The sequence below is a fragment of the Periplaneta americana genome, chromosome 8, assembly GCF_040183065.1.
Source record: "Periplaneta americana isolate PAMFEO1 chromosome 8, P.americana_PAMFEO1_priV1, whole genome shotgun sequence".
Taxonomy (NCBI): Eukaryota; Metazoa; Arthropoda; class Insecta; order Blattodea; family Blattidae; genus Periplaneta; species Periplaneta americana.
This window is the reverse complement of record NC_091124.1, coordinates 130,810,549-130,827,024: the sequence shown is the minus strand read 5'-3', so window position 1 is coordinate 130,827,024 and position 16,476 is coordinate 130,810,549. Positions and strand designations below refer to the sequence as shown.

The 16,476-nt window shown below is 34.1% G+C and overlaps 1 protein-coding gene across 8 annotated transcripts in view; it reads left to right on the top strand.

Annotated features, from left to right (window-relative positions):
• The window catches only part of LOC138705045 (oxysterol-binding protein-related protein 2), a 692,509-nt gene that overhangs the window by 100,856 nt on the left and 575,177 nt on the right, over positions 1-16,476 (top strand). For all 8 annotated transcript variants that reach the window (XR_011333553.1, XM_069833613.1, XM_069833610.1 and 5 more), the window contains one exon: positions 3,452-3,664. Coding sequence is in view for 7 of the 8 variants with exons in the window: in XM_069833613.1 (XP_069689714.1) it covers positions 3,452-3,664 (213 nt within the window). In the remaining variant the exon portion in view is untranslated. The remainder of the gene's footprint in view (positions 1-3,451; positions 3,665-16,476) is intronic.

Below are 16,476 nucleotides of genomic sequence, written 5' to 3'. Positions count from 1 at the left end.
AAAAAAAGAATCAATAGTTCCTTTGTACCCAGAATCAGTTCTAACTAGATGGGGTAGTTGGTTAAATCTGTACATTACTTATACAAATATTTCGATTTTGTCAAAACATTTTTTGCTCAATCGACTGTCAGAAGTGCACCTGTAACAATTTGCTTAAAAAAGATAGAATCTGAAAGATTTTGTTGCTTAGTAAAAGCACAGGCAGCTTTTGTACATGAGAAACGTGAATTTATTGCAAATGTAGTTTTAGACTTAGTTGGCAGTGAATATCCCTACAGTCACGTTCTTGTATGTAAAGTAAATGACCTGAATGAATATAGTAATCTCTGGTAATGTATGGGAATTGATAGCCAGATTAATTGACCATTACAGTTTGGACTTCAAGACTGAAATACAAGAATTGTTTCAGCATGTCAGTAAACTAATGAATGAGAAAATTGAAAATATGAGCTACGTGATTCATATTCATTGTTTGTAAATTTAAATGAATTATTCAGTCCAACAAATATTATACAGATAAATGTTCACAATCTTAAAACACTCACAGAAAGGGTCAAAACAATAAGTTATTTCAAGGATATAAAAAGTACTGATTGCAGTGTAGCATTTCTTACTTTGAAAGAAATAGTTTTGAAATAATCATCCAACACTTCCAATGTTAAAGTTCACGTGATTGAGGCATTACGAGCTCTCATGTTGAGTTACCCTGAATTTACATCTGTTGTGTTGAAATGTGTCTGGGTTCCTTGTGCATCTGTTGACGCAGAAACCTTTTTTCCCCCCAAGTATAATTGTTAGTGACCATAGGCGCAAAATGAAAGAAAATACTATTATGACTTCTGCTATGCTTTCATTCCACAAATGAAAACAGGAGATTCTACATAATACAAATAATTTTTTTTTTCTGTGTAGCAAAGTTGTCTTTAATTTTAATGTCTAGCTTACTGTAGAATAAATTTATATATAATAATAAAATCCGCCTTCATAACAGGTGACCATATAGGTCCGGAAAACAATTTGAAAAATGCATATATGGAATAGAGAGAAAAATCAATACAGTAGGTAGCAATCATAGTACAATATGCAATTTAGAAGTTTAAAAGATTAAACATTATATAAATGATTATGTAAAATGCCTATGGATTTCTTTAAGATATTTAAACAAATATTTTTAATATCTTGGGATGTTATATCATATTGTTTTAAAATGTCAGTAGTATATTTATACACTGATCCGTGGGCACGGAAAAGCAAACCCCTCACGTCCCATGTGTAATCAATTGCATTATATCTCTCACTCAAGTGAGGAACACATGGGCAGTAAATGACTTGTTTTTCTTGATCAACCGCTAAGGCTTGGGATACAACCTTTTCGAACCGTACAATTGGGTCCAATATTACTGCCTTCTTCTTCTGTCTATTAAGAGCAACTATATCCGCTCGTCTGTTACTGCCATCCTCAGATATACAATGTACTTCTTCATGTACTTCAAGATTTTTATTTTTCCTTAAATGTGAGGCAATATAAGAGCAAACACTATGATGACGTACATTACTTTCTATCATTATTTTGACCCCTAATACATAATATACCGTTATTTTTTCATGTAAAAATTCCTTTCCAATTTATACGAAATTATTGCGATAATCTTACAACTAATTAGCGATAAAATGCGAAATATAATATTTTTATCACGATTTCTTTTTGAAATTATTGCGAAATTCTGTGGTCTCTAGCTATTGTTATTGACAAGGGAGGAGCATGAACTCTCAAAAGCTCAGTAGTGATGAAAGTTGCATAAATGACTAATTATGGCTTCTTGATTAACGTGGTGATAGTCACTTGTTTCGCTTGTTCGTCTTTTCGTATAACTCTTTAATTGTCGCACATCTTGTGTCATTTTTGTACACAGACTTCATCGAAATTACAAGCATGTTCCCTACTTGTACCACTCACTACCTTTCTGCTCCATTGCTTGCATCTACATTAGCAGTAGTTATTTTAAAGTTTATTATTATTATTATTATTATTATTATTATTATTATTATTATTATTATTGCCCTTATCATCACGGTTATTATTATCATCATTTATAAAGTTATTTTGTTGTGTTAGCTATATAAATTTATCACGAGAATGTGAATATAAACATTATACAAAAGTAAGTATTCGTACCTTGGTGCAAATTGAAGTATTTTGCCAGGAGACATTTTTATTTCAAACAATGTATTTGCAAGTTTTTAAACTAATTAGTTTACATAAAGAAAAGACAATAGTGGTAACAGCCTTCATCGAACTCACAAGCTGTGTGATCTATCAGTACCACTGTCTTAGTGCTCCAGTTCTTACATCTATTGCAGCAGTATTTACTATAAAATGCTGCCACTACCATTGTCTTTAGTGCTCCCCCCCACCACCACCACCACCCATTGTACCCCTACATATATACATACATTACGTATTACATGTGTAGGCTTATATAAAATATCAACAATGTCTGTTCAGAGTAATGGGATATTTGGAATTTTCACGTATGGAGTGTGCTATATTTTTTTGTTTTTCATCAGTGTTCTGAAGTGAAAATTGTTTAATGTATGAAAACTACTTGTTACATTTTCAGACTATAGAGAATTGAAGTAACTTAAGTCACATAATATAACTTCTAAGAAGTTGCTAAACCTGATTACAAAAACAGACTGTTTACATAGAAAACCTCTAGGTGAAGATTACTTTAGACCACTAAGCTTCAGTGTTAGGAATGATACATCACTTCTTCTACCGCCATTATTGTTGTTTAGTCAACTGTCTGAAGACAAGTCTGAACCTCACAAGTGATACCAACAAGGCACCACTTATGAGACAACTAAGTCAGGAGAATGATCACTTAATGAATGGGTGCATTGTGCAATGATAATCGGATAATTGTTCTGTATTGTTAAGGTGGTTGTCAGAACTGTCTTATGTAATGGATTCAAGGCACCACAAACTAAGTGATATAGTTTTACTCTAATGACAATCCGAATTGAAATATTTGTATTACATTAATTGCTGTTAGTTTAAAAGTGTTTTATATCATTTACAAGTAATGAATAATTTTAAGCAAATTAAAGGATATTCTATTTAGACTTTTTGTTTTTCTCGAAAAATTATGAACAGTATGAAAACAAAGTGAACCGAAGCGTCCAGGAAAGTTTTATTACAAACATTGTATATGAAGAGTAGGCTTTTTGTAAAATAGGCCTGTGCAAATGTTATATTTGTTGGAACGTTTATAATATGTAATTACTTTCTTCATTGTGAGGCTAGTAATGACTTTCAGTTATTTCAATATGTGCTAAAGTGCTTAGGAAACTCAACATAGTAGAAAATGGACTTATTCTGAAAATGTACATAAATGAAGTACTGTATACAAATTTCATAGTATTCTGAACTTGAATATATGTTTTCCAGGCTGTTTTAGAACGTGGCGTTTTAACCTACTTCAACAGCAGAGCAGATGCTGCTACTGGTTTTAAAAGGAAAGATTTCAAGTACCTAGATGGAGCGAATATCTTGCCTCTGGAATGTGATACCTCCACCTTTGTGGTACATTTCTCAGATAGTGCCGTCCATAGACTCAGTGTTGTTAACTATGGAGAGACAACAGGTCAAATCAGCAGACAGGTAAGTTTTTTGTTATCATGAGAGAAGTGGGAGAAAACAGATTGACACATTATATTAATCTATGTTATGAACTTATACCCTCACAAATATAATTTATTAGAGGCACTTGAGTGAAGGTGTATCTAAGTATTGTTTGTGCTTGAGCAGAGAGCCAACAAAAACACAGCAGGAAACGAGAGAATATGAAGAGTCCACTGCAAGAATGATGGATGTCATTTGGAATACATTTTTCAGGAGAAGCAATTGAAAGTTTGAAATGCTTAGTGCTCAAAGCGTAACTGTGATTTTCCGGTCATTACTGGACAATGACTATCTGTGTTAATGCCATATAACTCTCTATGTACATTCTATATGTCTTAAGCTATGCCAAATACTGTAGAGAGCTAATACTGGAAAGCAACGCGATTAACATGGTGTCGGCGGCGACACGAGAACACTAGCGCTGTCTAGCGGCTTGGTTTGAACAATGCTTCCAATATGTATTGCTTCAAATACCGTACGAAGCTCTCTATAGTATTTGATTGCGTACATATCTAGGAGGGGTTGGGAGGAATTGTGGTAGGTCTACATAGTATTACATGAGAGCTAAAGAAATCATTACAGAACGGTCAGATTTACATTCTCGTTAATTTAATTGTCATAACTATTGAAAGAACATTATGATGCTAATAATAATATTAATGTTTTAAAAGAGATATTACATTGGTGAAAAACAACATTAAAGCTACAGTACAGGTACTGTACATACTTCTTAATTGTCTCATTAACTCTCTATTCTCCAGGTTATTGATGCATTACTTTTTTAGCCTTTCTGTTCTTTTTTCCAGTCACTGTTCTACAACTTATTCTGTCACATTATTTTTTTACAAAACAATTGATCATTACGTTAAGGAACTTATTAACGAAAACATGTTTACAATCTTTACATCTGAATTAGTTTGATCTATTTGTTTAAAAATAAGGGCCATTAACTTGGTTTTCACACCGTGTCTGCTTGATGAAAGAATTTTTCTAAAGTGCGTGTGAAATGTTTATCGAATAATTTTAGATAAAGAAACTGAATAACTTGTCGGAATTGGAAAATTAGCACTGTCATACTTTTTATTTGCAATATGCTGATAAATGTCTGTCAAGTTTTCAGATTTCAAACTAGCTAGTTCCAGTTTGCATGTCTCATGTAGTATTCTGCTACAAGCCCACCCTGTCACATATGTTAATGCATTATCTGGAATCATACACTGATCATGATTGTCCTCTCCAAGTTCAGCGGTTTCTACAAAACTGTTTTCTGTTGCTGGATAATCACTGCAGATTCTAAATGAACTTTCTTCAGTCTCCTTCTTCGTAACTAAAAAATCACTGACTTCAATTTCACAGTTGCCTTTCTCTGAAGGTGTTAAGAGTTGGCAGCTCATAATTTCTCTGACGGCAGTTGAATTTACAGCTGTCAGGGATAATGTTATTACCACCCTTAGAATGCACAACAGAGAAAATATTTTCAATACAGTCTTGTGTTATACGTCTTGTAAGCAGGAACCGAAAGTTAAAATTTTGTTTCAGATCTTTCCACAAGTGACGTAGCGCTATTATATTTTGTATCCAACCCTTAAAGCAAGGAGGGTTTGTCTTTTTTTCGCTCAGAATTTTCAGTTTTGAAAACAGACTTTTCCAGTTTTTGTAGAGTCGTCCAATGACAAGAAGTAGTTTGCAAAGCCCTGCGTGAGGGTTTAGCATCGTTCATGGTCGATGAATTAAAACAGTGAAATCCACGATCCACTAGCTCTATAAACTCAGCTGTTTGAAGAGCTTCTTCAGGTAGTGACTGAAACGACACATGAGTTTTTATGGCCTTGCTGACTGAATGACTTAGCACCTGTGCAGCCAGACAAACCCTCATGGGTGAGAAAGGTGGAAGTTCTATATGTTTTTGTCTCAAATTTGGGCATAATCGAGGATTCATATCTTTAGCCTTATTATACAGTTCAACAACATGTTGCCACTCGTATACTTCATCTTTGTACGAAAGGTCGTGCTGCTTAAAGTTGTTTCGTACTGACTTAAGAGATGTGGTGTGTCACGGAAGAAGTACACAATTTCTCCATCTATTTCAATAAATGGTTTATCAACCTCGCATCCCAATAAATTCCTCATTCTAATATTACTGGCTGCCTGGTCACTAACGACTACTTTAGGAAAATATCCACATTTCCTAACCTCGCGGATGGCTTCGGAAAGAAGATCCTTTAGAACATCACCGGGCGTGCAATTATTAGATAGGAAATATCCTATTATCTGCTTGTAGTTGGTTTGCAAGCCCCTAATCATAAATACTAAAGCCTGATTTGCGGGTTTCAATTCTTCACTTTTTGTTTGATTTTGACTCTCGTACGGTCCAAATTCTACAAAACCATCGAATAAATCTGATTTTGCATCATACGAGAAACTTTGTTTCAAAGATATCTCGTCAAGTACAATGGAAACAACTCTCTGAGCTGGTGTCAGACTTCTCGATTTTATCTTAAGCAGTTGCACTATTGTCTCATTGAAACCTGGACCAACACCCAATTTTTGCAGCCCATTACGTAAGAAGCGAATAGTCGGCAGACAGAAAGTCTTCCTCAAGTATCGATATGCATTCGGTGAAGCATAATGCAATGCCAGTGCGAAAATTTTGTCATACTTGGTATATCGCCTTCCCATGGGTTTTCTTTTTCTTAGCTTCAACTGAGATGTAAGAAATGAATCTTCTACCAGCGATTGATCACATTCTAAAGATGAATAAGATTTTTTCAATTTTTGTACGTCAGCTCTTAGGGTTTGAATTGAGTTTCCTTATGTTTTGACATAATTTTCTGCGCACTCCTTAGTTTGTTAGTAAGAAATTGAATTTTTTCTCAGACGACATTTTTCCTCTTTTAGGAGTTCTAGCATTCTCCAAGTTATCTATAACAAGATAAATTTTGTGCTTTATAAGGCTTACAATATTATATTTCGAAACATTTTGTATTGTAACCATATTTGCTAGCAAATAACAATTACGATATTAGGGCCAGGAAAAGAAAAATACAACAGTCAGGACTTACTTAAAAGTTTGTGACTTTGTAGAATGCATAGGTTATATTAGAACAGGTAGTACTGTACCTTACTTTTGTCATAGTCTATGTAGACTGTGGTTCTAGCTCGCTGCAGGCAACACAAGAAATGTTTCGATCTCCTCTAGCACGGCCGACCGAGACCCTCTCGTCAACTTATTCAAACCTTTCCGTCTGGAGCGCTGTTAGTCGATGTCACACATATGAGAGCCAGCTTTCCGGTATTAGTATCTACAGTATTTGGCTATGCCACAGTCTAGGCTATGCATTGACAGTCTTGGTTCATTTTCGACAAAAAAGTGACATCCATCATTCTTGCAGTGGACTCTTCATATATTATAGGTATATTAGGAAGGAGAAAGTTCATAAAATGTAATTACGGTAGAAATTCTATTGTCTACAGTGCTAAAGAGGGGATGAGGAATAGTTAATTGAAGAAAATGGATATATAATCCTTACAGCATGTGATTACTGTTTTTTTTTTAACAGATATCTGTTATACTTTTTGAAAAGTGTGTAACTTTTTTTTTTTTTCTCCATTTTAGCACCAGCATTTTTTTCTTATGTTCATTCTAATTCTCCTCAGAAGACAAATAGCTAGAAATAAAGTGCCACCTCCTCTTTGCAAAAACTATATGAATGCTGCCACTCATTCAAGTTCAGTTTGCAACATGCAATGGTCCAGACATGGGTTTACTCTCATGATTCAGTGGAATTCTATCTGGGTTTGTTTTTATTAAAATAAATGCGATAATTGAACGATCAGAGGCAGCAATTGAGGTACTATATATATATATATATATATATATATATCGATCTCTTAAAAAATAATAGGTTCGATTCCCGCTTGGGCTGATTACCAGGTTTTCCGAAGTTTTCCCCAATCTTAAGGTGAGTGTCTGGTGATCTGTGGCGAACCTTCCACCTCATCTCACCAAATACCATCTCGCTATCACCAATTCCTTGGATTCTAAATAATCCAGTATTTGAGACAGTTCATTAAGTAGCCAAGTGAAAAATAAAACATTGCATAATCTGCATTATATTGAAGTTTTGGTGAAAGTGTTGAATCTGTAATGGGACTCATGTAATTCTTGTTATAAATTAGATCCATAACCTCTTCAAGCCACTCCACATACCACACACTCTTTTTATTACTTTCTGTAGTGCTAGATTCCGTCCCTATAAGAAAATCTTTACACCTTGAATAGTAAGAAATTATTATTATCTGTGTGCCAGCTTATGAAATTAGAATAACTGTAGTGAAGCCATTAAATATAGCAGGATGTTACAAAACAATATTATTGGCATTGGTCTAGGAATCATTAATTAGTATGTTCTTTAGTTATCGTGTTTAGAAAAATTCTACCCTCAGTTTTGTGAACTGATGTTTGTTACATTTTAAATGTCTGTTTTAAAATGGTTCTTCCGAGTTAATCATTATTGAATGTGATGTGTATATAACTTTACAAATCTGTAACATTTGAAGGGTACAGGGAAAGAACCAGCTTTATCCACTTTTCTTAAAAGTAGGTGTATGTGTGCGTGCGTGCGTGCATGCGTGCGTGCGTGCATGCGTGCGTGCGTGCTGTGTTTAATCCTATGAATGAAACACTGTGATAATGTGAACAGTCTAAGTACTATGACAGATTTTAGATTGGGCTTACAGTGCTAAACTGCTCTCCTGAACAATTTGCTAAAGTGGACTGAACTAGTTATTTTCCTGTACCTTTCATTTGTTTGCTATAAGTATAGAGACAAATAAATATAAATGATTATTTAAAACTAGGTAAAATTGTGATGGGAGCTTATTAATTATATTATTAAATAAGTTTTGGGGAAAAAATTATGCAGAAATTTTGTAGCAAAATTTCCAAACGTGTGTTATTCTTGCAAGGCGATTCACCTGCTCACGAGCCCCTACAGACTTATCACCTATTTCCGAAACTAAGAAAAAAAAAACACTAATTACTGTGAAAGAGTGGTTTTCAGATGCAGACCAAGACAAACAATTTTTAAAATGCTTATATTTGCTATATGACCGTTTTGCTAAGTGTATAGACTTAAACAGTGATTATGTTGAATAAATAAACATTGTTTTGAGATACAGTAACTTTTTAAACTAAAAAACATAACAATACTGCCTCGTACATTTTATAGGAACAATTAACTCCTTTTGCTAATCTATTGGTATAACATTCACCATCACTGCCACCACCGCCGCCGCCATCGCCGCCACCACCACTACCAACATTTGTATGGTTTGCTTTTTCCAATTCCTCTGGCGACAGCAAGAATGCTTTAAATGCTGTATCCTCCACAGGTTTCATCACTTCAGTGATCAATTGTATTTTCACAGTCTACAGGCAAGTAGTTTTTTCTCAGCGTTGATTTCCTTGGAACAGATTCTCCTGTATTTTTTTTGTAAAAAGTTTTTCAAGTGCAGATCTATGCTTCGTAGTTGACACATGTTGACTTATAAAATACTTTTTTTCTTGATTAACTGTCTTTTCACAAACCTTATATAACAAAACTATTCCATTGGTTGAAAGCACCTGGGCACCAAATTCACTAACGTAAGCATGAAGTTTATTTTTCAATGGTTTACTGAATTTAGGCATTCTAGCTAACCTATCTTACATCTTCTGTCACCCGACAATAACTGACTGTTCTTCACTCAAATTTCTTTCTCCTACAATAATAAACACGTGTAGCACAAAATTGTAACAGTAAGATTTGAAAATATGAAAGCAAACAATTGAAAATGCTGCGTGACAATAACTGACTGTTCCTCACTCAAATTTATTTCTCGTACAATAATAAATACGTGTTGTACAAAATTGTAACAGTAAGATTTGAAAATATGAAAGCAAACAATTGAAAATGCTGCGTGACAATAACTGACTGTTCCTCACTCAAATTCTATCCTAAGATATTCAACAACACCAACGTAACATTTAGTCAAAATGAAACGAAATTACTTGAAAGAGGACTAAAACATAACCTACAATATAACAAGACACTAAGAACACAACAAATGCAGACGATCATCAATGCAGAAACAGCAATTCAAAACACAAGCACAACACCAAGAATACATTCGACAAGATTTACTAAGATAAACCTATAACTGATAAGCATGAAATTAAAACAATAAAGACATTAAGAGAGAAACAACAAGCACACAATTTAACATTTGTAAAAGCAGATAAAGGTAATTGCACCATAATAATGAATACTCAAGACATGAACGACAAAATTAATACTTTTTTTTCATGAAAATAACATCACAGAAATAAAAACAGATCCAACAAAAAAATATCAAACTATAGTAAAAAATACAATAAATCGAAATACACACATCATACCTAATAACAAAAAGCAGCGATTGAAACAAATTAAACCCCACGCACCTAAATTAAATGCATTACCTAAAATTCACAAACAAAATATACCAATCAGACCTCTTATAAACTACAAGAATGCACCAGCATACAAATTAGCGAGATATATAGACGACACTATAGGAAAAAGTATAAAATTTGAAAACCCAACAACAATAATCAATACCATAGACCTAGTTAACAAAATAAAACACAAAAATATTCCACACAACACAACATTAGCGTCATTTGACATCGAAAATCTATATACAAACATACCGGTAACAGAAACACTTGAAATACTTCGAAAAATGCTTATCAAAAATAACATACCAGACTCACATTGACGAAATTATACACATTACAGAGATTATTACAAAACAAAATTATTTCACACATAACAATAAATGTTATACACAAACTGAAGGATTACCAATGGGTTCACCTATATCAAGCATATTAGCTGAAATCTTCATTCATAATATAGAGCAAACACACATACTAAACACTGACAACAACAAACACGCAGAGAGAATAATGTACTGGCATTGATATGTACATAATAGTCGTATATAATGGAAACAAAAGACAAATTGAAAACCTACATCAACAACTCAACAAAATACATCCCAAATTAAAGTATACAATAGAAACAGAACATAACCAAGCTATAAATTTCTTAGACAACAAAACAAATTATAGACATGAATTCAGAATATACAGGAAACCCACCACAACTACAACATACATACACAATTCCTCAAACCATCCCATACAACATAAACATGCAGCTTTCTGTACAAATGACACACAGATTAATTAACATAGCAATGAACAATTACAACTATGCTGAAGAACTAAATACAATAAAATATATACCACAAGACAATGGATATAACCCGAACATGTTAGACACACTAATAAAGAAGACAAAACAAAAACAGAACAAACCAACACAAACACTGCGTGAGAATAAATACATAACATTAACATATCACAATACCAATACTTACAAAATTGCAACTTCATTCAGAAAACTAAAATACAAGATAGCATACAAAACAAATAACACAACACAGAAATATCTAAATAATCACATCAAACATTCAAATAAATATAATTCAACTGGCGTTTACAAACTAAAATGCAATAGTTGTCCACATTTTTACATAAGACAGACAGGAAGAACCTTTCAAACAAGATAATTATAATGAACACATTAAAGCTATAACCAAACTCTACATCACATCAAATTACGCAGAACATATAATCAACAGTAATCATGACTACAATAATATAGAAACAGATATGGAAATTCTACACATCACACCAAAAGGTCCACAGTAAAACATTTTAGAACAATACGAAATATACAAACATACAATAACACACCCACAACATATACTTCATACACAATTACAGTTCAGTACCCACACATTATTCGACATCATGATACATAGCACACAAACAGCCACCCCCCACCATAGGAGCAACACACCCCCATCCCTACAACTGACGAATGCAAATGGCAGAATGCAAGATCAACAAGTACTACAGTAGTTCGTGAGACACTGAAGTTGACGCAGCACCGGCAACAGGCCATCTGTCTAAGGTACATAACCTTTTTATAAAAATTTTAACACTTTTAACACTTCGTTCAACAATTTTAAGTTTTTTTAAAATCATATATATAAATATAAATTTAGCTTCCCTTATGTAAAGGTTGCCAGATTTGACAAAGCGTATTACATATAATTTGGAAATACACCTAAAAGGTAAAATTATATACATTTGAAACGGTTAGGGAATCGAATATACAAAATGTCAGAAAAATTTGCACCTAAGTAGCGTTTGTGCTCATTTACAGTTAAGAAGTTAAATCAATCTAATATAATTGACAAGTGTTGAACAGTGTTATTCGTCATTTCCAACATTGATCAAGTATTTCTAAACCTTCCACGTGTTGTAATGCTCTTTTGTCTATTATCTTTGTAGCATTAAACTTCACTTCTAACTGGGTTGCAATTCATAAATCTTTAAAATAACTCATTCAATACATTTTTAACTTCATCTCCTAATCATACTAAAGATTCCCTGTTATTAGTTGTTCTTGTATTGTCGTTTCTACATTTTATCTTATTCTTCATTAATGCATGAAATAATTTTCTATTTTTTCTCATTTTTTTCTGAATCATCTCTAAATTTAAACTTAGTTATTCTTAGTTCAAATTTTATCATATTCTTGCTTGCCAAAGCCAATCTTTACTATGTTTGTGTTTTTTATTTGATTTAACTTCAAACTATTCCGTCTATACATCATTGTTCCTTGTTCTTGTTAATTTTATTTTCTCATTCCAGAAAGATGTTTGTTTACATAGTCTTCTTCCATTGTTTCTTCAACATATTTCCTCTGCTATTTCGTTTCATTTCATCATTGTACCAAATATTCTTCCTGTTTATTACGTCCTCTTAATTTTGAAACTTTATTTTCTCTCATGTTGTAAGAATATCTTTCTGAATCCTCTCACATGTTTGAAACCAGCTATTGGTAAACGATGTTTCCCTCCTAAACTTTCACTTGGGGTCACTTTAACATCCCTTACTTCTTTTCATAAACTATGGGATGTTTTAAATTAGTGATTATTATCCTACGAATATCTTGTTATTTTGTGGCATCTTTTTCAGACCCAACTATTAATGATTTCATAATTATTTCGTTGGCATAGATGTAATAAATTAGTTATTGGTTATAATATGACCAACATAATTTTCAATTGTGGAGGAATTCTCAAGATCAGTCCATCTTCTCACCATTTACCAACAATATTCCCCTCCAATATTTGTATTGCATAATCCATGTGAACTAAGTATATACCACATGGGCATTGAAGTCTTCCATGATACATTCGTTTTCTTCGGATTAATTTTTTTTGTAATATCTCCAGAAAAGCATTATAATACAGAGCGATCCAAAAGTCGCGCACATCTTAATAATACGTTCACATATATTTATAAAGATGAATTTATTACTTTTAGTTACATCAATTTTCACATGAGTTACATAATTTTTCACAGCATATGCTGAAAATGGCAGCCCCATTTAGTAATGCATGTACGAACTCTTTTTACCATGTTTGCGGCCACTTTTTTGAGCACACATACTGTCTTCGCACTACGAGTTGGCGCGTGGAGTGGATAGGCGGGACGGGGGAACTTTACACTACACTCTGACCTGAAAACGCCAGTCCACTTACGTGCTACATGGGAACAAAGTCAGACATGAAAAATTCCAGGTGTCAACAAAACACTTTTTTCTTTGCAGTCTTTCATTTCTTTCCTTACATGCTGTATCGTTCATGTCGATACATTACAATACTTTTCTACCCTTGCTGTAGATTTCGTTCTTTTTCTGCATGACAGCATTTTATCACATTTGCAATAATATTTCTTTCTCCGCTATGGATTGTCAATTGTTTCCTCTTTGTCGACATATTTACAATTAATAAACAAAAACTGCTGTGTAAGCCTAAACTACAACTATACAATAATAAAAACTCCACTAACTACATATTATCATCAACTATACTAACACCAGAAAAACGATAATTAAAGCTCTACTACTATATGTTGAAACTAATAAAACACAACGAAAGTGACAGGCCCGCAGACACTCTCAAAGATACGTGCAGTAGATGTTTGTGAAACAGGAATACTGCCGTGAACAGCACACTGCGCATGCGCGACTGTTTCCCCTCCGCCCGGTCTAGACACTTTCGGCGACTTCTCCTGGTGTGACAACAGTACACTGATGTTAATCTCCGTTGTTATGTTCCTCTTTAGTTCCTCTAGAGTGTGCGGCCTGTTTTTGTATACCCCTCCTTTAAGATAACTCCACGGGAAGAAATCTGGGAACGTCATATCAGGGGAACGTGGGTGCAATAATCCTTGAGAAATGATACGCTGACCAAAAAACTCGCGCAAAAACTGCATGGTTTCATTAGATGTGGCCTCATTATGGTTGAATTGTTAGGCACTGCCACATCCGGATAATTTGTGCGAAATTCGTCTACAACACGTGCATGAGAACGACTGGAAAAATAATGTTCAACAATGAAAACTCGTTGCTTTTGGGAAAACGACATGTTTGCCGAGCAGTAAACAAAGGACTACTGCAAGCATCAGTATATACATACACATCACAATGACGTCTAGGTTTGTTGCTGTTAATCCCCATGATGCTATTTAGCAGTAGCCGATAGCACTTTCCAACTGCTCTACTCAATATAGACACTATAATTTTAATGTGCGCGACTTTCGGATCACTCTGTATTATAGGGAAGGGATGAAGAAGCCTGGAGATCCAAAATCGAAATGGTTGCAAAGCCGAAACAAGTGCCTAATCCCTGTATGGTGGTGGTGGTGGTGGTGGTGGTGGCAGTGGCGGTTGGCAGGTGGTGGTGGTGGTGGTGGTGGTGGTGGTGGTCTTTAAATACATTATGTGCCAGTGGCACTTTATGTCCACTGTGGTGCTATTAAAATTGCTACTCATTTTTATCTGTGTTTTTTTCCAGATCATTAAATTTCGTATCATCTTTTATTTCTTTTTATCTTCTCCTATCTTTTTTGTTTCTCATACTTTAAAAAATTTCAGTATTTCTGTTTTCATCATAATTATTACGTACATTCATGTATTACATATTTAGTATGGTCTCTACTGTTGAAAAGGTATTAATATGTAATGTTCCAAGTCATAATTAATTTTTCTTGCCATTCTTTTCCTACTCCGAGGTATACTTGTTTCTTGAAAGTAAACCAAACATCCACTACTGAATTCTTGGGCCTGACATGGCTCCACTGGGGCATCTGTAGCTCGCTTGTTCAGATTTCTTGTTAGGTCTTCACATCTACCTTGAAGGTGCCGAGAACCAGGTCCCCAAGTACTTCACCTTAACAAGCACCTTGAGCTAATCATTTCTCATGACGTGCAGTGGTCCAGAATGCAAATTTAGCAGGAGTAACTAATAACTTTTCAGCTACTAACAGATTTTTATGAAATTTTTCACAGTAGTTACAGGTACCATTTATGTTTTGTATACTAGCTCTCGTTACGTTGGTATAAGGGGAACTATGGGGGTGTAATTAGACAAAATTAGTAACTTTTCTCCTATCTCAATAATTTTTATGAAATTTTACACAGCGGTTACAAGTAGCATATATGTTTTGTATACAAGCGCTGATTACGTTAGTATAAGGGGAACTACCCCTTATAGGAGGCGCAATTAGACAAAATTAGTAACTTTTCTCATATCTGACAGATTTTTATGAAATTTTACACAGTAGTTAAGGGTAGCATTATGTTTTGTATACAAGCTCTCATTATGCTGGCATTAAGGGGAACTACTCCTTATAGGGGGGCGCAATTAGACAAAATTAGTAACATTTGTCCTATCTAACAGTCTTTTATGAAATTTTACACAGTAGTTACAGGCAGCATATACGTTTTATATACAAGCTCTGATTACGTTGGTATAAGGGGAACTACTCCTTATGGGGGGCGCAATTAGACAAAATTAGTAAATTTTTTCCTATCTAACAGTCTTTTATGAAATTTTACACAGTAGTTACAGGTAGCATATATTATGTTTTATATACAAGCTTTGATTATGCTGGTGTAAGGAGAACTATTCTTTATAGGGGGCGCAATTTTTTTTTTTAATTGAAGTAAACTTTATTGTACATAAATAAATACATTATAGTTGGGAATAACAAACAGAGAAAAGAAAACAAAAGAAAAAAAAATAAAATAAAATAACTTGACACTTGTTTATGGGTATTGCCCACTGGCAATCCCAAAAGTACCCTATAGCCTCATATCACTATGCCGTTTTCTTTTTAATCTTCTATGGACTGGATCTTGTGGGATTAGTGACAATTACTTGAAGTAGCGGATTCACATGGTTTAGGAAGGAGTTGAACAGTCTAATGTAGCTGTGTCTTAGGATCTCCGTCACCTCAGGAATACAGAGATCATTGTGCAGGTTCTCGTTGCTAATATACCAAGGTGCAGCAGACATCAGCCTCAAATAGCGATTTTGCATGACCTGTATTCTTCTTATTTGTGATGCAGAAGCAGATCCCCAAATTGAACATCCATATTGCCACACAGGGCGCACGATTGTAATATAGATAAGTCTCTTGTAGTGTAGAGGCAATGGAGATTTGTCTTGAATAATGTGTTTTAGCAGGTAGATTCTGTGTCTGATTCTTTTAACAATAGCCGATATGTGGTTATGCCAAGTAAGTTTGCTATCCAAGATTAATCCAAGATATCTGACAG